This window comes from Dermatophagoides farinae, chromosome 2 (assembly GCF_024713945.1).
Source record: "Dermatophagoides farinae isolate YC_2012a chromosome 2, ASM2471394v1, whole genome shotgun sequence".
Taxonomy (NCBI): domain Eukaryota; kingdom Metazoa; phylum Arthropoda; class Arachnida; order Sarcoptiformes; family Pyroglyphidae; genus Dermatophagoides; species Dermatophagoides farinae.
This window is the reverse complement of record NC_134678.1, coordinates 1,755,708-1,779,612: the sequence shown is the minus strand read 5'-3', so window position 1 is coordinate 1,779,612 and position 23,905 is coordinate 1,755,708. Positions and strand designations below refer to the sequence as shown.

The window sequence follows — 23,905 nt, the reverse complement described above, 5'->3', positions numbered from 1 at the left end:
TTTTTGTGATACATGCATCCATGGATTTTGTTTTTTTTTTCACTCTGGCGTCTTGAACGGAAATTGTTTCATTGTCTTTTTGGATATTTTAATGATGAATATATTGAAATAATGCAAAATACATTAACAATCAACTCTTCATAATTAATTTTCAGAATGAATTTCGTAATGAGAACAAGAAAAAAAACAACATTGAGTCAAAAGAATTGAAATTGGCCAAAAAAAAAAACAAAGACTTAAGGCTGATTGATTAATTAATTAATTGATTAATCAATATAAAAATAAAAACTGAATAACGATTATCGGAATGAAATGAAACGATTTGAATTGAATTCATCGATTAAGGGACGATGTGGAAAGAAGAAAAAAAAGAAAGAAATTTTATGATTTTCAAAACAAAACAAAACAAAAAGGTCACTCTATATTGAATTTTTCGTTTCAATTGTTCTGTTCTTAATCTTCAGAGCCATTTTCTTGGAACACACACACACAATTAAACAGGCAGACAAACACAAAAAAAAGACAATTCAGACTGTCCATAAACTTGTTTTAAGATTTATTTAAATGATCATCTTCCAAGAAGTCGGAACAATAATTTTTTTTTTTTTTTTTTGGTTTCCATATTGACAGATGATTTGTGAGAGAAAGAGAGAGAAAAAAAAAACAATTTTCAGATTGGAAATTCTTGATAAAAATGAAATAATTCTACGATTGTGATTGAGGAACCCTGTGATCAAAGAAAAAAAAGAACCAACCACAACCATCATTTCCGTTGTGTCAAAAGTATTGGAAACATTGCAACAAGTGAATCATTCTTGTTTTCCACATTTGTGCAATGATATATATCCATATTTGTTCAATATATCCAAAAATGCGGAACTGATGATGTAACAAAAAAAAACACATAATCTTAAAATGATGATTTAGTTTGAATCAAAGCTACTTATCTTTCTAGGCAATAAGGGCTAGATACACTTCCTATATATGATTGAATGAATCAATGAATGAATTTCGTTTCTGTTTGTTGTTTGTTTTGTTTTCATCAGGATGACCAAAATTTTATTTAAATTTTTTTGTTCCTCTGTTTTTATCATTGCATATTGCCATTATATTATGGTTATTTGAATAATATTTCAATCATTTCATTTTCTTTCAAAGAAAAATTCATAGCAGGGATCTTCTTGAACACACACACACACACACACACACTCACACTCAGACACAGACACAGTTAGAAATAAATAAATTTTCATCATTGACACAATGATGAATGGTCTTTCAATTCAAATTTTGTAGAATGAAATGAATTTTCATTTTCCATATTTTTCCATATAACATGAAAAAACATAAACTTTAAACTTGTCATTTAAAGAGAAAACAAAAATTTGTTCCAAGAAAATTGTTACTTCAATTCAGAGTTCATTATTGGAATGATTTTTTTTTTTTTTTGCTTTCGTTTGCTCACAATGAAATTAAGATGAATCTTTAATCATAAATCTTTTGAAACAACAACAATATTGTTTGTTTGTCCAGTAATGATTCAATCTCATCTACACATCATGTTTGGCCAGTGCAAGACCACACCAAACATTTGAAACAATTGAATGATTGAACATTTGAATTGTGGAAAAATTGAAAAGATTTTAATGTTTTTTTTTTCATTGCTAAAAAAAATGGATAAATCATCAAATCATGAATGTCATGTTGATCAAGATCAAATAACATTAATTATCATTAAAAATTGAATTAATATTCTATCGTCTGTTGACGAAGGATTAGAAAGAGAATGGAAAAAAACGTGCAATGTTTGAATATCAAATATTGCAAATTATGGTAATTATGGGCGATAATTTATAATTCATGAAATTAATGGCTCTTTCAATGAAAATTCATCTCAATAATAAAAAATTATTCATCAGTAATATGTTGTGTGTTCGAATGATGATAACTAACTAATAACAGGTTGTTGGTTGGTTGGATTTTTATTTTTTTACGATAAATTTCGTCACCTATTTCATAATTCAAAATTCAAATTAATCATGACCTTCTGGAACAAGTTATTAGCCTATCAATTTTTACCTAAAAAATAATTCACAGAATCGACATTGGCAATCACAATTCGACAATTAAACGAGAAAATTCTTTTTTTTTCTCCACTAAAAATAATTGGATTATTTTTAATCGAATCTCAATTCATTGATCACGAAGAATGATGAAAAAAGTTCATTGAATTCATTTTGCAATGAGCAATTGTGTGTGTGTGTGTGTGTCTGCGTGTCTGTGTTTGTGTGTGTTTTCATCATTGCTAATTATATCTCGCACTAAAGAAAAAAAAATGAATAGAGTACAATCTAATAGAAATATGAAAATTAATCTTTGCATTTACACAAAACACACAGGTAATACAATGACGATGATGATGATGATGATAATGATGATGCCTTAATTGTCTTTTTCCAACAAAAACAAAAAAAAATACCTCGAAAATTATTTTAACCAAACACAATGAAAATTGGGCAACCTGGCCGACAACCAAACGACATTGGTTTGAACCAAATTAATCGGGCAAAACAAAACAAAATAAAAAAAAAACAAACCCAACTACCACCACCATCATCATTATTATAATTTCTAAATGAATGAAAAAAAAACTATATATCCCATTTAAATATAATGATCATTTTAATAATGATGATGATGATAATGATTTTAGCCTTTTGTGTTACATTGTATTGTATTTATATATATAGGGTGACATTTATCCATTATATTTGTATTTGGTTAAAGGTCGACCATTGTCTGAGGTGTGTGCCAAAGGTCATGTGCACTTTATATACACACTATGGCCATATGTATGATATAATCATCGTTGATCGGTCATTTTATGATGATGATGATGATCATCATCATCATTAATCTATCCATCTGGATAATAATAAATTGAAAATATTAAACGTTAATAATAATAATGATGATGATGATGATCGATCAATGAACTATTGTTTGTGGTTTTTTTTTCTCTGAAAAAAAATAATAAAAAAACCGGATATCAATTACCGATAAACCAGACAACACTGGCTTAGGAATTGATGATCGACCAATAAATCAACAATGTTGATCATGTTTGATGTCGTCATAGTTATTGTTGATAATGATGATAATAATTTTGATGATCGACATTCAACCATCACAAATAATAAAAAAAAAATAAAAGGTAAAAATCAAACCCGAAACAAACAAAAAAAAAACAACCGAGGTAAAAAAAACCAGCCAAATCAACTATATATCAAACAATAAACAACAACAAAAAGTCAAATATAACAACAGGTAACAATGACAACGATCATTGCTAGTCGATATTTGCGTGTGTGTGTTCGTGTTTGTTGTTTGTGTCTGGTTCGTTGGTTTGATTCAAATATATACAAATGAATGGTTTAGCTTTACACTTGAACTTGAAGTCAGGTTTCAGGTTCCTAGCGATTTTATAATGATGATGATGATTGTTGTGGAATCTAAACTCGTTAATACAACAACAAGCGAATCGGTTGTTGTAGAGGGTTATAAATAAGAGTGAGGGATGAGGGATATATTGAAGTTAAATTGGTTTTTTTTTCAAGAATTCAGGTTCTATCGAAAAACAAAATGAATCGAACGAAGAAACTCGTTCATTTAGAAAAGCCTAGCCTCTACTGATGATGATGTTGATGATTTGTTCATCATACACATCTACTATCGACAATAGTAAGCGAAAGCATAATTACGTAACGATGAATTGTCGACATGTTGACACGCCTGCCACTTTCGAATTGAATTTTTTTTTTATTTTATATTTTTCATTTTGAAAATATTCAATCGGTAGTGGCAATGTGGAAAAAAAACACGTTTATTTTTTTTCAGCCAGTTTCCATGTGTGTCCAGTTTAGTTTAGTTAATAATCGAAAACGAAAAACACCACTACCTATGTATAATAATGATGATGATGATGGTGGAAAATGGTTGAAATCGTCATTATCATTGTTTAAATTGAAAGTATACGAGAAAAAAAAATGACTAACAAATAAGAGATGTGAATACGAGAAAAAAAAACTGGCGTTTCCACTTTGTATTTTATATATATATTTGTTATATAACGAGAATAATGATGATGATGATGATCAAGCCCCATAAGGTAATAGCATGCGCGAATGTTTACATCCGTGGGCCACGCACACACACAATTTTTTTTGATGTAATATCTCCATAGTGATCTTCTCACAAAAGCCAAAATTCATGGAACCACAAAAAAAAGGGTGACATATGAAAAGAAATAAAGAAAAAAAAAGAGAGAGAGAAAGAAATAACGAATTACATGAAAAAAAACAGACGATCAACCACACGCAAAATTCATGCACATGCAGATCCATTAAATCTTGAAACAAACAAACACACGCACACACAATTCATAAACACAATCATTTTTTAGCCAAATGAACATCGACGACGACGACGACGACGACGAAACAAGAAAAAAAATTGAAAATCATATCCTTTATTTTATTTCCTTTCTATCAATTCATATCATCAAAAATTCTTCGTCAAAACAAAAAAAAATTCATTGAATAACAAGATTCATATCACAACATCCGTATTCAACGACGGTCAACGAGATCAAACTTTCTTTTTTTTCTGATAATGCTTTGTTGATTTTGTATGTGTTTATTGTGCATTTGTTTGTGCTTGTGCTCATTGCATCAATTCGATCCAAAATAAATAAATAGATAAAAAAAACATTGATTTGAAATCATATTTACTGCGTTCATTGACTTGACCTGTTGATTTATTTTGTTGATGATCATCATTTGTGTGATTGATATCAATCATCAAAAGATATATAAGACTTATAATATTTGAAAATATTTTATCATTTCGTCGTTATTTGGTTTGTCTGTTTTATTGTATTTTGATCAATTTTCTCTCTCTCTCTCTCTCTCTTGTACACACACACATTTTCCAAATATTTTTCTCTCCACAACAATTGTTCTTCAAGATTTAATTTTTTTTTCTTCTTCTTTTGTTTGTATTTTGTGTGTTCATTGATTGTTTTTTTTTTTCTTTCTTCATTTATCATATTCGTGAATATTGATTTTCATTCAATCATTTCGTCAACTTTTGTTACGATTTGTAATCATTTTAATTTCAAATTTTCATCCATTTGTTCTAGATAATTTTTATTTCCAAATGTAACATTGACAAAAATTAGTTCATAAAACAACAACAACAACAACAACAAAGGTATGTCATACAATTGTTTCCATTTCATTCTGATATATTGAATAAAGATGTGGCCTATGTTGTTCACATGTGGATCATATGTTGTTGCCACCTCGATAAATTTCAAGATTTGACACGTATTTTTTTCCATTGTTCAATGATATGAATGGATGATTGTAATGTGAAATGAATTCATCACAATTTGATGTGTGTGTGTGTGTGTTAATGTGTTTTCAATGGAACAAAAAAAAAATTACACCCAAATAATTATTGATTTTGTTGTCTAGTTCAAAATAAAAAAAAATACAATTTGCATTGACTTTCTCTTGTTTAAATTCATTTTTCAGACTAAATTATTGAACGCACATCCTTCATGTGTGTGTGTGAGTCGAAATTGTCATTAATTTCTTCCTGTGAGATTCTGACTTGATAACCAGGTTTTTATTTCTTTTTTCTTGATTTTTTGTTGTTGTTGTTGTTGTTGTTTTTGTTCAAGGTTCCTGTCAATCATAAAAAAAATGAACCAATTGATGATGAATGAGTTAAACTATTAACTTTCATTTTTTTTTTGTTTCTATAATTGAAATTCTTTGTGTCTGTGTGGTCAATGCAATGCTGTTGCTGTAGGCTGTTTTTTTTTGGAGAACATCCTATCATCATAATTTGCCTAACAACACAGAAAAAAAAATACGACAAGGGATAGGTTCATTTTTTCTGCTGTTGTCGATTGGTTACGCGAATGAACAAAAAAAAAATATTGTTTTCCTGGAACCAATTACCACAAATAAAATGACATCAAATAAAACAAAACGAAAAAACTGAACTTCGAGGTAAAAAATGATAGACTAATTATTTCATCAACAACAACAAAAACAATAAAACTTAAAAGATGATAGCCACCAGCACCACACACACACACACTGTTAATGTTGATGGTCATTTTACATTTAGCAACAAAAAAAAAGCCTAACCTTTTTCTTTTTGTTGTTTCCTGGATTTTTTTTTGTTGTTCTTTTCTGTTGACCATCATCATCATCATCATCAACATTATCATTATCATTGCCAATTATCATTGTTGTACGTTGTTTGTCATATACCATTAATTAATGTTCCAAGAGTTTATTACTTGATGTTTTTGTTTTGTGACAATAAATTAGTTGAATGAAAAACCATTATGGCCAACAACAACAACAAGTAGACAATGACAATTGCAAACCATCACTGTCAAAAGGCGACTTAAGAATTTATTGTTCCATCATGTGGTTTTTGTTTTTTCTCACTTCTACTACGTAGTAGTAGTTTTTGATTTGTTCCCCTTTTTTTATTGTCTATTTGTTGATTGTTGTAATCTAATTTCTGTCCATTCATTATAATTATTATTACTGGTCATAATGATGATTTAGTATGTGTGCATGTTGACCATGTTCCCACACGTAAATCATTTTAATGGTTATAGCCTATTTTGTTTTGTTTATTCAACAAAACATTTGGTTTGAATTCCATATGCCGTAAACGTAATAAAAATTTGTTCATAGCATCAAATTCAAGCATCTTTTTTTTCGATCCAAATTTTAAATTTCAAATCATCATCATTGTTGTTGTTGTTGACTAATTTGATTATAATTAGCTGAATTCAGCTGAATTATTATTATTATTGTCGTGTACCAAAATATCAAATAAATAAATCATAATAATCTTGAGTGTAATTACACTCTTGTTTGGATTTTATCATCATAATGATGATGACAAACTAATTTTGTGTATATTTTTAACCATAAATTGTAATTTTTTTTGTCATATTTATAAATCAAAATCAGATTGACAATTTCAATCGACAGTTGATCATTTTAATTATATAAATATATTGCATGTCAAATATATCTAACTAAAATTACTCATTGCTATAAATTGATCATCATTGATGATTTATTGGTTTTTGTTTGATGACAAAAAATTGGCTGCCAAGTTTCTCATACAATATAATTGTTGTGAGATTAGATTTGATCGATAGAAATTGAAATTTTTCTGTTCTTCAAGACTTTCTATGATATAATTTATAATTGACTCTTTGGCTCCAATTTTTTTTTTGAAAAAAAGGTCATTCAATTTCAAGCTCGATAAGTTGTTTCGCTACAAGACAAGATCCTATTCATTAAGATGCTTGTTTTTCATCATAATTAATCATGATTATGGTAATTCTTTGAATTTTTTTTGTTTTGTTTTTGTTGATACAAAACGGCATCTGAATTATAATTTCAATTTTTGTTTTCGTGCAAAATTAATTCAATACATCTGTCTGTTCTGTTTTTCTGTTCTGTTTTCAATCAACGTTGATTTTTATTGCTAATAATGTTTGTTTGTTCCAAAAAATCAATTTTTTTTTATTTCGGATTAACGTTAATGATTTAGTTTGATGAAGTAAAGTAGTCAACGTGATTAGCCAATATATAATAATGCAGTGTAGGAAATCGAGATGATATTGAGATCAATGAAAAAAAATCGTGTGATATCCATTTCATCCATTTGATTTTTTTATTTTGCGAAAAAAATTGTCCATTTATCGTTGAACTTGATCTTGTCATCCATTATCATTTAACGACCATTCGATTTTCATCAAATGAATTCCCATTCATCCATTCAAAGTAATGAATGAGTTTGTTTTCAATAAGAATGGAATGTCAGCAAATTTTTGTTGATGACATTTTTCCACAAAATAAATTGTTATAAATTAATAAAATCTCCTAGACTGTGTAGACTGTGTATAGTCGAGCGTTTTTTTGATAAAGATCTTCTTTGGTGTCGATTTATATATCGAAAACAATCATCACACGATTGGCATCCATACACGATGTTTGTAAATCGTTTTCTTTTATTGCATTCCTTTTTGGTCATTTCAAATGACAAAAAAAAATGGTTTTTTTTATGCTTTAAATTTCAAAATTGTTATGTCATGAATGAATGAATGAATGAATGTGATATTTATTGCAATCATCGATATGGATCATTTTCAAGATTCTCACTTACTTTATACAACATTTTCAAGGTGTGTTTGTATGTGTGTTGTTGATGTGCATGAATGCTTTGTGTAGACCAAAAAAAAAAATTCATAACATTCATAACAGAATGATGATAGTGTACGTTTTTATTTTCTTCGTTATTTTTTATCGTTTTTTTTGTCATTACAAAAAAAAGAACATTAACCATACACAAACGGTACATTATCAAAATGATGATGATCATGATGATAGAAATTGAAACATCAAAATTCGAAACAATTTCTTCCTAGTTCCTCCCACATTTTTTTGATGATGATGATGAGATCAATTTTCACAAAGAATTTTTCTCTGCTTATTGTCTACATCATTGTTTGAAAATTATTGGTTTCAAGTTTCGTCATATTACTTATCGAATGGAACTGAAAAACAAAACAAAAAAAAAATTCACACAATTTATCGTTTTTGCACCCAGAGAAAGATTCAGTCATCCGGTTCATCATCATGATAACTGAGAACCTTTAATCCAGCAGCAAAATATGGGATATTTCTGTCATTTCGTTGTCATCGTCGTCATTGATTACTATAGTATTCATACCTGATAATAATAATGACATGTTTTTTTTAGCAACAAACAAACAAACAAAAAAACCATAACGTTGATTGTTTTGTTTCGTTTGCATTATATTATCATTCAAAACAAGCAGTATATATACCTGGATCAGATTTACAGGATTTAGTTGAAAATTTGTTTGATGATAAAAAAAAAACAAATGCGTAATTATAATAATGATTTTTTTTTTCGCTACTTTTGTTCATCATCAAACACAGATATATGTAATTAGATTTAGTTTTTTCATTTTTGTTTCAAACAAATTATCCTCTCCGAACCAATAATAATCATTATATCATTTGTGACAACATTTGAAACAATTTTTTTCGTTGTCATTGGCGGGATAGGGTGAGAATAGGTATCAATTTTGTTGCGAAAATAAAGGATCGTCAGCCAGCCAAATTAGCTTCTACCGTTTGTTCAATTGATGTTTTTTTTGTCTGTGTATGAAAAAAAAATCCTGCAACATAATTACAATTTCAATTGGTCAATCACGATTTTTTTTTGTTTTGTTTTGTCTTGTTTCGCTTCTTCGAAATCGAATTGTATTATTCTTTTTTTTTCTTACTGTCATTTATGGTTGAAGAAAAAAAAACTGACTTTCACTTTGTTCTGCGTCTCTGTGTGTGTGTGTGTGTGAAATTTTTTTTTCTTCTTCTTCTTTATAATTCATCATCATCATCATCATTGTTTTCATTCATCAATCTTGATGTTTGATTTGTGTCGGTCGATGTTTGTTTCATTATGTTTTCACTATTTCAATGCGATAATGTAATTACATAGCATGGACAAAACAGTAAATGATGATGATGGTGATGATGATGAAAAAAAGGATGCTATATGACGAATCTTTTTTTTTCTTTATTATTCATTTTTTTTTCATTTCTGTCTGAAAATTCATTTCATTTCAACTCATTTATGTGTGTGTATATATGTATTGTTGGCAATTTTCTTCAATTGTATACACACAATATTGTTACAATTGAAAATGATTCAGTCTGGTGATATTTTTTTTTTCGTTGATGATAATGATGTTGTTGTGTGGTTTTTTTTTTGTTTGTGGGTGGTGTGTGTGTGTGTGTGTGGAACACAACAACAACAACAACAACAACATGGCAACACAATTTCATTCGTGCAATAACTAAAATGCATGAATTTGTGAAATTGTTTTGTGTGTGTGTGTTGTTACGATATAAACAACTTGATTATTGTTTTCATTTGCAATAATGATAATTTTCTATTGAATATTTCGGACTTTGGATTTCTATTGGATTTTTTTTTTTCTCAATCTAAATGCTGTTGTTGTTGTTGTTGTTGTTTTGTTGTTTGTTGTCATCGAAACACAACGTTGACAACCACAACAACAACAACAACAACAGCATTCATCAAAGGAAAAAAATAGGCAATTTATTTTTTTTTCATTCATTCAATCATTATTTGATATGATTGAATTGTAATAGTGCAATGCCACCACCAAAAAAAAAAAAAAAAAAAAAAAGATTTTATTGTCCATTTGTGTGTGGTGGTGTGTTTCAAGAGTGTCCAGTCGTTGTTCCAGGAAGAGAACAAAAGAAAAACAACGACGATTCAATGAAGCAAAAAAAAAGAATAAGAGAAAAAAAAGGTTAAAAGTGATTCGGACAATAGGCTGTTTATTTTTTTCGGATTTTCTTTTTTTTTTTTTTTGATTTTATTATTTCATTTTGAAAGTTTTAAACTCTGAACTGAATACTGTTGTTTTGATGAACAATAAAGTGTCAAATTCTCAACAAGATGTCAATTTGATAACAAAAAAAAAAAAAAAATTTCTCAGTTCTCAGATGTATCCGTTGTTGAAATGATGTTCGTGTTTAATCATATATAAAGTAAAGTAAAGTAAACTAAACTAAACACTAAACTTGCTGACTGACTGACGTGGTTATAACAGAAAAGAATTCTAAAAAAAAAATTTCAAACATTCCATTTTATGTTTAGTCATCCGATATATATAATGTTTTAATTGTGCACGTACTTTTTGATTGATTTCTTCATCATTATTATTGAACTGTGAAACGTTTTTTCTTTTCATCTGATTGATTGTATTTGCTAATCTATTTTTCTCTCTTTTTCTCTTTTTCTCAAATTGCAGAATCATTGATTATCGTTAATTGAATTTTTTTTTTTCATTTTGCCGTCTACATAATCACCATTAATCGACAAAAGGTAATGTCATTGATTTTATTTTTCCATCATTTTTAATTTAACTTTTGTTTTTTTTTCCAAATAGATTTTATTTCATTGAACCAAAAACCAATAAACAGCCGTGTGTTTCATTTTACATCAGTGTATCTTTGTGTTTGTGTGTGTGTGTGTTTTCGTTTTTGTTTTTTCATTCATTCACATTTTTGTGTTTGTTTAGCTGGAAAAAAAATTATCCCACAAAAGGTAATGATTTTTGATATTTAATTTTTTTATTTTGTATTTCTCATTTTTCTTTTCTTTTCTTTTTTTAAAAAATTTAGAACATTTAGGAGTATTCAAGCCTTCAAAATTTTCAAAGATTTTTAAAGCATCAAACAACAACAGCAACAATGACTTCAACAGAATTTCACGTTGGCATTTTTGGTAATCGGCCATCATCAAGGTAAATTTTGGAAATTATTTTCTTGTCACTTTTGTTTCTCGTCAATAGATGGCGATAACGTTTCCAAATACATAATATTTTATCGAAAAATCATCAAATTCGATTTTGGTCATTCAAATTTAAAAAAAACCAAAATGAATAAGATTCATTACCAAAAAAAAGAGCATTAAAAAATCGATTTATGAAAATCGATTATTGTTGTTGTTGTTGGCTTTCTCCCCTCTTCTCGGCAGTAGATATGCATAATCCATCATTTTTTTTCGCATATATGCGAAAAAAATAGGGTGGTTTTTTTCAACTTGTTATCATTGATCTTGTTTTTATCACTTCTTCTTCTTCTTCGTAAATAATTGTCAATCAAATCACACCTAAACCAGAAGATTTATAAATGGAAAAAAGAAGAAAAACAAATTCATTTCATAAATTTCGATTTGATTTACTTCTTCTCTTTCACTAATCGAATCAAATCGAATGGTTATGATTGAAATGAATGAATGAATGAGAAAAAAAAATCACTATTCATGTCTACATGTATGTGTATGTATGTTGAGTGTCGGGATTCCAAGAATTTTTTGTTTTTTTTTTTTTTGATCTTGATCATCAACATCACCATGAATGGTGTTTATGATGCCAATAATAATAATTATAATCTATACCTTTAATCAATGGTTATATTTGGTGGATGTGTTGTATAATTTCATCTTTTCTTCTTGGTCTTAATATCGGCAGGTTAATAATAATAATAATAATATTTTTGCCGCTTCTCCTATTTTTTTTTTGCCAATCACATTGACTATGATGGCAATGGTTTTTTTTTTTTGCTTATTTGTTTCGATGTTAATGTGATGATGACCATGATGAAAATCTTAACGTTGAGTATATTTGGGAGATTGTAAGTAAAAAAAAAAGGAAAAAAATTATGAAATTCATCGCTAGATGATGAGCAAAGTAGAGATGATGATGATCATCGGCCATCATTTTGACTGACATTTATAATTTGCTTATTTTTATCATTATTGGTTACCTCTTTTTTTTTTTTTTTTTTTTTTTTTTGGTTGGAGAAAAAAAAATCGTGTTTGCCTATTCTCACTATGGCCTAGATTTTGTTTTTTTGTTGTTGTTGTTCTGATCTAATCATCACCGTTATTTTGTTGTTGTTGTTGTTGTTTTTTTTAATCATCACATCATCATCAGATAGTATACGATAGTTTGATCTAATTATTGAATAGCAAATACTTCATAATTTTTTTTTGTGATTTTGATTTTGATTTTTGGTTTTCATCCACAACACAAACTTTGCTGTTGTCAGTCATATATTTAAATTTAGATTTAGATTTATATATTTGTTCTAAGTGCATTTGCATGTTTTTTTTTCTTCTAGTGTTCAGCAGTGGCAATTAATGATAATTTTTTTTTCATGTGTTTAAATTTTAAATTTTTTTTTCTTCTCTACCTAAGCTTCTTCTTTTTTTGTTTTGATCTTGATGATGATTATATAGTGCTGAAATATTCATACATTTCAGCTATAATTGGAAAAAGGATTTTTTTTTCTCCAATAAAGAATTTCTCCATTGACCACTGTTAACATGAAAACTTTCACGGTTTTTTTTTCTTCTTTCTCTTTTTATTTGTTCCAAATTACATTGTCATCATCATCATCATCATCATCATGATAAAATGGCCATCAACTATTTGGCTTGGTTCATCCACATCTGATGACCACCGTGGATGATGATGATGATGATGGTGATTATTGTTATTGTTGTTGTTGTTGTTATTATTATTATTATGGTTAAAAGTTGACCAGTTGCAACCTGTCCGACCTACAACAACAACAACAACAACAAAATGAAAAAGATTTTCATCATTTATCCCATTATCCATTTATATATTCATTCAATATAAATAATGCTCTTTTTTTTCATCGGACAGCCATTTTATCATCATCAATTGCATAGGTTTTTTTTTTATTTTGGTGACTGTCCATTTACTTGTTTATGTATCTGTGTTTAGTCAATAAAATACCATTACTATCAGACACAAAAAAAACGTATATCCATATTTACTTGGTGGTCATCTCATATTATACAATATCAACATCTTCAATCATTTTTTTTTTTTTTGCTATGATTTTGAAGGTCATCACCATTCTCATCATCATCATCAACCGGTGATGATCATGATGATGATGATGATGATGATGATGATGATGATCAAAAAAGAGTTTGTGTTGTTGTCGATGATGAATTCAGTCTGTTGAATTGACCGCCAACCAACATCAATTTGTAGGTCAAATTGTCAATTTTTCTTAATAATAAATAAATACCCCCGACAATACGACAAGAAAAAAAAAGATTATCATGTCTATGTCTGTCTGTCTCTCTCTCTTTCTCATTTTTTTTTCATCAGTTTCCGTTTAATCGTATGTTTGTTTATAATGATATAAAGGTGGTTTGTTGGTTGGCGTTTGAAGTTTTTTTTAATTATTTTATTTCAATAATAATCATCATGAATATCATTTCGGATATAATGGGAACTTTACTCATTAATGTAAGATTAATATTCAGTTTGTGAAAAATGGAGAAAAGAATTGTGTGTGTGCGTTCTCCTGCTGTCCCGTTTTTTTTTTGTTGTGGTGGAAAATTGGATTTTTTTTTGATTATTTTTTACTGCCCCTTTTTTTTCTTGGTTTAGAACTCATCACTTTTTTTTCGTTGTTGTTGTTGTTTTCCATTGCTTATGGATGTCAGATTTTAATATTCTTTCTGTGGTCTTGTCTATAGTAAACCGTAAGAGTTTTATTATGATGATAATATGGTACCTGTCATGTTTTTCCCGTCATCAACATCATCCATTGATGTTCTTGATGATGATGATGATGATGATGATCTTGTCTATTTTTTTGTGGAATAGACAGACAAGACTGTAAACAATTGTAAATTTTTGTATATGAAAATGGTAATGTCATCAATTCAATGTAATTTATCCATTCTAGTAACATCAACTTGTCATCACTCATCTATGTGATGATATGAAACCAGGTAGTAATCAAGTAATGTGTATGGAAAAGTTTGAATTTTCTAACGGATCATAATAATTCATTTAAATTGTCTTGTCTTGTCTTGTCTTTTCTTGTTGTTGATGATGATGATTACATGATGTGTACCCACACACTCGAAAATGGAATTTTTTTTTTTTTTGTTGGTGAACACCCTTGTTGTTTTCTGTCTGACATTGAAATCATTTTTGTTGTTGTTGTTGTTGTTGTTCTGTTTTGTTTTTCGGACATATAATAATTAGCCATATAAATGATGATGATGGGAATGATGACCACGAATCCGAGAAATTATTCACAAATATACATAATCCATTTCGAAGAAAATATGATTTGAACATTATAATTGGAAAAAAAACCATCTACCCAACCGACTAACTAACCACCCACCTACACAAACACACACACTGGAAAAATTTCACAATTCATCAATCTTATTCGAGAGTTCATTTTTTTCAAAAGTAAAAAAAAAAAACATTTTATCGGTTATATCATATCATATCAATATATACTCCATCGATCACACACACACACACATTTTAAAGAATTCAAAAAAAATGAATTCAGGGCGTATGTATGAATTTTGAATCCACAAATTTTTTTTTGTACTCATTTTTGACGAAAAAAAAATATTCGCGTTTCTTTACAAAATTTTTTTTTTATTTTCATTCTAACAATTGATTGTGAATAATAACCACCATATATTCTAGTTTGATTAATCATCATTTTTTTAGTATCTGGTTGAATATATGAATGGAGAAATTTTCTTTTTTTTTTACGATAATTTTCTATTCATACATCCAACGCATCGTCGTTAGTTTTTTTTTCGTCAAAAAAAAAACATATTATTCATACGCTGATTAATTGACCTGAATCGGAAATGAAAGGATTGTTAACATATACATATATATATATATAGAGGGAGAGTGAGACAGACAAGAAGCTAGACAGACAGTATTGAAATTTGAATGATCAATTGGGCACCAAAAAAAAAAAAAAATGAACTTGTACCTAAAACGTATATATAAACCTGAATTTCTTTACAATGTCAAATGAAATGACCATTTTTATTGTTATCATCATCATGATAATAATGATAATGATGGTGATGATGATAATAAACTTGCCCGTTTTTTTTCATAATAATAATAATAACATTAATGTTGTCGATGTTGATTGTTCATTTCATGATTTTTATTCCACACACACACACACACACACACAGTTGTCGATGTCTAAAATGATGATCATCATGATGGCTTATTATTATTTATGCCATGAACATATAAAGGGATTATTTCATTTCAATGTTGAATGCCAATTTGGTCCTTTTATATATTCGAAAATTTTTTTTTGTTTTTGTTTTTACAATCTAACATAATAATCATCATCATCGTGTTTTATTTCAACCCCCTAATCATCATCAGATATGTTTCTGTTTTCTGGTTTATCTCTGGTGTTTTTTTTTTTGCACTCAAAATGAAAATCCATTTGATTTCAGTGATAATGAGTTTGATAATGAGAGAGATTTGATTAAGTTAGTTTGTTTGTAATTTTTTTTTTTGCCTTGATTATTCCATTCCAAATAACAATATACGGTAATAATAATATATCATCATCCATCAGATAAACATTTTGATGTTTATGATGATGATCATCATCATCATGAAGATTAGGATTACACCATCAGACCCAGAGAGGACAGGTGGACAGGTCGGTCCCCCTTTCAGCAACTTTCTCACCTAACAAAAAAAAAAAAATTTTTTTTTTTGGCCTCTTGGCCAATCTGGCAACCCTGATGAAGATGCTATTTTATTGAAACAAGTAAAAATAGCAGCCCATTTTCTTCGAGAAACAATTTTTTGTTTTGTTTTTTCATTTGATGAATTATATTAACAACAATCTCCCTTTTACTATGATGATGATACTTATTTTTTTTTTGAGGAGTAGAACAAAAATTTATTGTTTTCAACATTCATGTTCATTCATTGTTGATTGTTTGATTCAATAATAATGATGACGATGATGACGATGATGATGATGGTGGAAAAAGAAATTTTAAATTTAAATTAGCATGGGTGTCCATTTCGTTATAATAGGGGCCAATAAACTGACATCATCATCATCATCATGTTATTTTTATGATTAAAAAACTATTTCTGGTCCACTAAGTGTTCATTGTGTTTTTTTTTTTTGGAGAATTTTGGAAAACGAAAAAAATTTGAAAATAAAATTGATTGATTGATTGATCGATCGATCGATTGGTTCGTATTTTTATTATGGTTTCGGCAATGAAAAACAGAACCAAAAAAAAAATTGTTATCATTGTATGTGTGTGTGTGTATGTTTGATTGGTTCCGCTTGACCATTATTTATTTATCAATAGTAACAACAAAGGGTGAAATCGATAACATGAATCATCATTATCTATCATTGAATCATCGATCTGATTGATTCTATATATTGAGTGTTTTTTTTGAAAATTTTTTTTTTAAATTTCTCTTTTTTCGTGAATCCATTTATATGAAAATCAATTTTTATTTGTTTCGTTTCGATTTTTTTTTAATATCTCAAATTGATTGACCATTGTTTCAATGGAAAAAATTTGTGTGTAACAATCAAATTCAAATTCGTTTTTTTTGTGTGTGTGTGTGTCATGATGGCCTATATATATAAAACATTTTGTTTTGATTGTTTCATCTTCATCATCATTATGATCAATCGTTCAGTGAATATTTAGAAAAATTGACTTTATATACTAATTCTAAATTGCAAAATTGCGTTTGATAATCTTAACGACGACGACATCAACAATATACCTGGCATGGATTATTTGTTTTTTTTTTTGTTTCATTTGTTTAAAATTAGTTTCATGTCTCACCTTCTTTTTTTGTTTGTTTGTTTGTTTCTGACACACAGTATCACACATTAAATCCAATCAGCACATTGTTTTTTTTTTTGTTGTTATGTCTATGTGTGTGTTTATTTACAAACAAATACAAAATCATTGTGAAATTGGTCATGTTATGGTTGTTTTTCTTTGGCTTAACAACTGAAAACAATTTTTTTTTTCATTCTCGTTTACTGTTTTCATTCTATTGTTTTTTTTTATTCATTGACAACAAACCAATTTGATCGAATCATTTCATTCTATTGTATTCTATTTTATTGATCTGTCAATATTATTGACGATTCGATTGATTAGTTTTGGTTTTTTTTTCTTTTATTATATCGTACAATGTTTGTGGTTGGTGATATTTTCCTTGCATTCATTCATTCATTCATTCATTCATGATTAATCAGATTTTGAAATTGTCACATTTGTGTGAAAGCGAAAGCAGAATTGTTATTTTTTTTTGTTGTTGTTGTTATCTCATTGGTTAGGTGGTACATGAGAAAAAAAAATCTACCACAAGCAATTGTCGTTAATATTAAAATTGAAGAAAAAAAAATGTGAAATTCACACTGATTTAGATATCTGCGTGTGTGTGTGTGTGTGTGACACATTTTATCTTGGTTGTATCTTGGTCGTATACGATGATAATGATGAGAAATAGTTAATCAAATCTAACAAATTAGTTGTCACATATATAAAATGTAATTTTTTTTTTCCTATGATAAATTGATTGTCATCATCATCATCATTTTGGTTGCTCATAATGAGATTGAATGTGTCCGATTGATCATTATGATGGCACAACAATGGCTACACCGGTACTGGTCACGTGAAACATTTTTTTTTTGTTGTTTTCAGCTTTTATATGAATTGAAATTTTTTTTTTTTGAGATTTTTATTTTCAAAATTCAATGATGGTGAATTCGCTCTTTTTTTCGGTAATTTTTCCGTTTTTATCTGCCAAAAAATAAAAAAATAAAAATAAATGCCTAAATTTATTTTACAAACAAAAATTATCGCCATTGCTATATCTAATCTTTTCGTTGTAGCACTGTAAATTGTATTATTATCTAAAAATGACCAAATAATTTATCCATCATCATCATCATCATCATCGTCGTTATTACGTTTATTTTCAGAATTCTTTTCGGTAATGGTTAAATTTAAAATAGCAACAGATGAAAGAATAAAAGGAAATGATTGTTGTTGTAGTTGTTGTTGTTGTTGTCGTTTAAAATCAAAATTATTTTTGTTTTTTTTTGTTCATGTCGATTTGTAACAAATTGTTCGTAACTTCGTGCCGACACGATCATTCATTATCATTCGTCGTTTATATCATCGTTTACCCATCATCTTCATCATCATCATTTCATATGGTATAGTTTTTTTTTGCGTCGGCGGCATCACAAAATTTTTTTTTCTATTTCTTTTCTCGTCAATTTTATGTTTTTTTTTCATCATGTTCATCAATCTCTTGATGGATATATATTCTTATAATCACATTCAATATTATAGATTAAATAACCGAAACTGAATTTTCTGGTTTCATATTAATATTTTACTCAATCATCATTATATTCGTTTATTATTTGGAATTCATATATCAAACCAGAGAGAGAGAGAGAGAGAGAGAGAGAGAGAGAGAGTACTTGATGGACTACTTTGTCGAAGTTTTTGTTTTCTTTTCATCTAGTTGTCTTTCATCTGAATCTGGTTTTTAACTGAACATTCATTTTGGGTTACAATTTCATCATCATTGGTTGGTTGGTTGGTTTTTTATAATCACAAATCGATTCGTTCGTTCTGAATCCGAAACTTTTTTTTTGGGCATTTTATTTTCTTTTTTTTTCTACTGCGGATCAAAATCAAAACAAACGAGAAAATGGTAAGGGGGGAGAATGAATGGATGAAAAAAAAAATAGAAATAGAAAATCTATTTTGGCGCTATTTTCGTCGAACTACAATGTTTTCAATTTCATTTCGTTTACTTGATTTCATCGTTAGATCGATGATCGTTAAGATATTTTTGTTCATGTATCAATCGTTTTGTTTTTTTTGACACACACAAATCAAAGATTGTTGCGTTTTTTTTTTTTTTTTGGTGATCAACAACTGGATATATATAACAGAGGGGCAGAAGAGAAATGAAGAAAAAAAATAAACATTTGCACACACACACACTATTTGATTATGTAATAAACTGTGAAAAAAAACATGAAACAAAAAGTCATCTGAAACGCATTATAATTTGTTTCAATTTTTCAATATGCTGATGATTGATCTGCGAAAAAAAAACTTTTATTTCTGGTGTGTTGAAATTCATTTCTGATTACGAATCTGAACCAATAAAATTAAAAAAAAAAATGGGGTGGACATTCAATCACAATTTATATATCATGCCTATGGATCATAATTAAATCAGCCAAAGAAAGCAAAAAAAAAAAGTCAAATGAATTAGTCAGATGTGGCCTAATTCTTTGTTGATGATGATGATGATAATAATAATAGGCTATTTTGAATGTATTCAAAATATTTTTTTTTTCTTCAATGATCTATTCATTTTGGCATTTCAATATCGAATGGCAATGTTGAATGCCTAAAGGCGTCAAATCATCACATACACACACACACACACACACATAAATATTATTTTTTTTTTTGGCAATTTGAAATGTCGAAACTTTATGACGATAATTGGTTCAGATCTCATCATCACATCATACAAATGATGGTACCGTTTTTTATTTGTGAATCCAATTATTATTATGATTATATCGGATACGATGAAAAAAAGAAAATTTTTTTTTCGATATGCTTCGAGCCATTTTGTAAACTATTCGTGCATCATTACCATTACATAAAGTTTTTTTTTGAAGTTTCTAGTGATAACGATTCTATTTGTAATGGTGGTTGTGGAGGTCTTGTCTACGACCACAACCAAATTACAATTTACATATCTTGCGGCTTTTTTTTTCTCTCTCTTTCTCTTTATTATTTCTTATCATCATCCTTTTTTTCCTGGATATGAGGCCAATTTAAATATTGGCCAAAAAAAAAATAAAACTAAATTGGATTTCCGTCTTTTTCGGGATTCTTTTTTTCCATGCGATCTTGTTTATATACATAATTTATGATGCATTTAAGGCATTTTTTTTTTGATCAAAAAAACAGAATCAAGAATCGTTTTATCTTGATTCCATAACGTTGATGATGATTTGTCATTGTTTGATCTCTTAATTTATTTTTTTTCCACCACTCTGAATTGGGAAACAAATTTCGAAAGCGACAAACAGATTATCATCAACGTGTGTGTGTGTGTGTGTATGTGTGTTTGTTTGATTTTCGATCATAAATTTTTAGTTTTTCTGATTCTATTTCTAGGATTTTTTTTTTTTTTTTTTTTTTGATCGATTCAAGTCCTGACACAAACAAACAAACAAACAAACAACAACAACAACAACAAAAAACACTATCAAGTGACGATCATCATGATGATGATGATGATTACTATAGGTATAATAAGCTAAATAACAAACAAACAAACAAAACATATATGGCCATATGTGTGTGTGTTTCAACTTTTCATCACACACACACACACACACACACACACACACACACACACATTATAGATTGAGTGATGATAACTTGAACCATAAAGTTTTATGGATTCTTTTTTTTATTCCCATTTTATTCTAATAAATATAGATGATGATTATTGTTATACAATATATAAATATAATTATTTCACGCAACAAATCGATTATTGTATCCATTCGAGATATTTGTTTGTTTGTTTGTTAGATAGTTCTCATCGATGATGATGACGATGATGATGATGATGATGAAACAGAATTATTATCGTTAATGTTTGTTCATTCGAGATTGAAATGTCCAAAAAATTTTTCTTTCTTTTTTTTACGAAAACATAAATAAATTATATCCTGACACATGGGCGGTTTGTCAAGCTGGTGATGTTTTGGTCGGGTCCCCACATTTGGTTATTTATAAAGAAGAAAAAAAAATTCATTATAAGTGACGGGACGTCTATCTCTTGCTCTCTCGTTAAACTTTAACATCATCATCATCATAAATTTTTCTATTCTGTCGACTAGGCTATTCTTTTCTTTTTTTTATTTATTCAGATTCATATGATATGTAGAATTCATTAAAAAAACGTTTTAAACATTAATTTTCTTCGATTCAGTTGATACAACAACAACAACAACACTTCATTTCACTTCTTCTAATAATGATGTTGTTTGATGATGTTAATGTGTGTGTGTGTGTGGTGATCACCATCATCATGACTTTTTGACTTATGATTGTTTTTGTTACAATAACAACAGAATAACTTTACTTTTCTCTCTCTTTTTTTTCTTTTTTGACTTGATGATGATCATTATCATTGTGTTCGAAAAAGATCACCATTTATATGTCTATTTAATAGTTGTGTGTTTGAAAAATCTCCAAAAAAAAAAATCTAAAAATATACATTCTTTACATGAATATATCATTCATGACGGTTCTCACTTGAATTTGGACACATCTATCGTTCATCAACTTGTTGTTTGGATGGTGGTTAAAAATGTTGGATACTATTTTTGGTAGCATATAGAGAGAAAGTGAATGATAGAATCGAATAAGATGGAAAAAAATGACCGGAATTTTTTTTTTCTTTTGACAAATTTTTAAACTTTTGAATTTTTCTCTGATGATTTATCCACATATATATTGAGATGGTTACCATTTGCATCATTCACCGAATTCATTCATTCAAAATTTGTTTGAAAAGTAGTAAAATCTAATCTCATCATTTAATCATTGCATTCATTCATTCATTTTATCCCCATTAAAATGACATAAGAAAATGAAGCAAAAAAAAAAAAATTTCTTTCTGATGACCTGTCAACACTTTTGAAATTATTTTTATTTTATTATTTTTTTTATTGTTCATTAAAATTACAGAAAATGATGTAGCACATTACCTACGAAACGTTGTTGTTGTTGTTGTTGTTGTTGTCGTCGTCGTCGCTGTTTTAATTCATTTTCGGGTAATTTATTTTTCATTTTTTTTTGTCAAAAAAAAAAAAAAAAAAAATGAAAAATGTTGACAAATCCTAGTTGATTTCAGTTGTCATCAAATGGTTTTTTTTAAATAAAAATGAAACGTTCATGACTTTCGAAACGATGATTATGATAATAATGTGTCTCATAGAGCTTTCCGGTTTCGAGATTCTATTGTATATCGTTTTGTTGTTGTTGTTGTTGGGAACCTGTTGTTGTTGCTACCTCATTCATTCACACATTCATTTTTTTTGTCGTAATTAATTATCATCATCATCATTTTAATAATGATGATGATGATGATTATGTTGTATTAAATAGTTCCCATCTCTGTTTCAGAATCAAAAAAAAAAACAACAAAGTGATAACAACAACAGCAAAAATATTTTTGCTTTCAGTTTATGATTTTTTTTTTATTTTTGTTGATCACTTGATGGCAACAACAACAACAACAAAAAATATGAAGAAATCATACCACACACGCAATTAATTCATCGAAATTAAATGGAATTTTTTGTTTTTTTTTTGTTTTGTTACTAAACAAAGCATATGAAAACCACACGAATCTTAATTATAATGATGATGATGAAATCAGATCAAATCAGATCATCATATATCATCGTATATATAAGATTATATCGTTGTAACAAAACAAAACAAAAAAAAAAATGAAGATGAAGATGATGATCCTCTTGTTTATACGATGATTGTTATACAAACACAATGCAGTTATATGTTGTTGATTTGATTTTCTGGTCATTTTTTTTTGTTTTTGTTATTATATCATGGATTGTGATGATGATGATAATGATGGCACCCAGCTGATCATCATTCAACATCCATTCAAACAAAAAGCCGGGTGCTTGCTTTGTTTGTTCATATAACATGATTCCTAACGGATGATTTTTTTTCTGTTTTTTGTTTGAAAAGATGGTCCATTTTGTTGATTTTGATAAGCTTGTGTATCAGTGTGTGTTTTCTTCATTTATTCACGCCATCATCAAATAACCAATTTACAAATGTTATAACCTTTTTTTTCTTGATTCTAAAAAAGAAAAAGGATAGGTCAATCATCCAATCTGAATGATGCATAAAAAAATGGCTGCCATAGTATTAAAAACTTTGGATTCGTTTTAGCGGACCGCACATGATGATGATAGTAATAATAATAATAATATTCCTCTCATGTCCCAAATTATACACTTCAATTGTATATTCTCATACCTGTTGTGTTTTTTTTTTTGTGCAAAACTTTGGATCAAATCGGTTGATTATAACCTGTTTATATGTGTTGTGTGGCCATTTTTTTTTTGTAACCCGGGTAACATCATGTTGGAAAAAGAAAAAAAAACACTAAATTTTGAGAAAAAAAAACTATAATTAATTATCGTAATCGTATAGCATCACA

At 28.2% G+C, this 23,905-nt stretch overlaps 1 protein-coding gene across 12 annotated transcripts in view; it reads left to right on the top strand.

Annotated features, from left to right (window-relative positions):
* The first annotated feature begins 4,165 nt into the window (after positions 1 to 4,165).
* Positions 4,166 to 23,905, top strand: part of LOC124499967 (uncharacterized) — a 56,143-nt gene continuing 36,403 nt past the window's right edge. The window contains exons 1-5 of one of the 12 annotated variants that reach the window (XM_075735884.1): positions 4,323 to 4,918; positions 5,201 to 5,271; positions 10,985 to 11,058; positions 11,123 to 11,280; positions 11,358 to 11,479. In XM_075735884.1, coding sequence (XP_075591999.1) covers positions 11,427 to 11,479 — 53 coding nt within the window. In that variant the 5' untranslated portion in view covers positions 4,323 to 4,918; positions 5,201 to 5,271; positions 10,985 to 11,058; positions 11,123 to 11,280; positions 11,358 to 11,426. Of the gene's footprint in view, positions 5,272 to 9,760; positions 9,858 to 10,335; positions 10,727 to 10,984; positions 11,059 to 11,122; positions 11,281 to 11,357; positions 11,480 to 23,905 lie in introns of those variants that run through there. The other 11 variants (XM_075735883.1, XM_075735888.1, XM_075735891.1 and 8 more) reach the window with 11 other exon arrangements.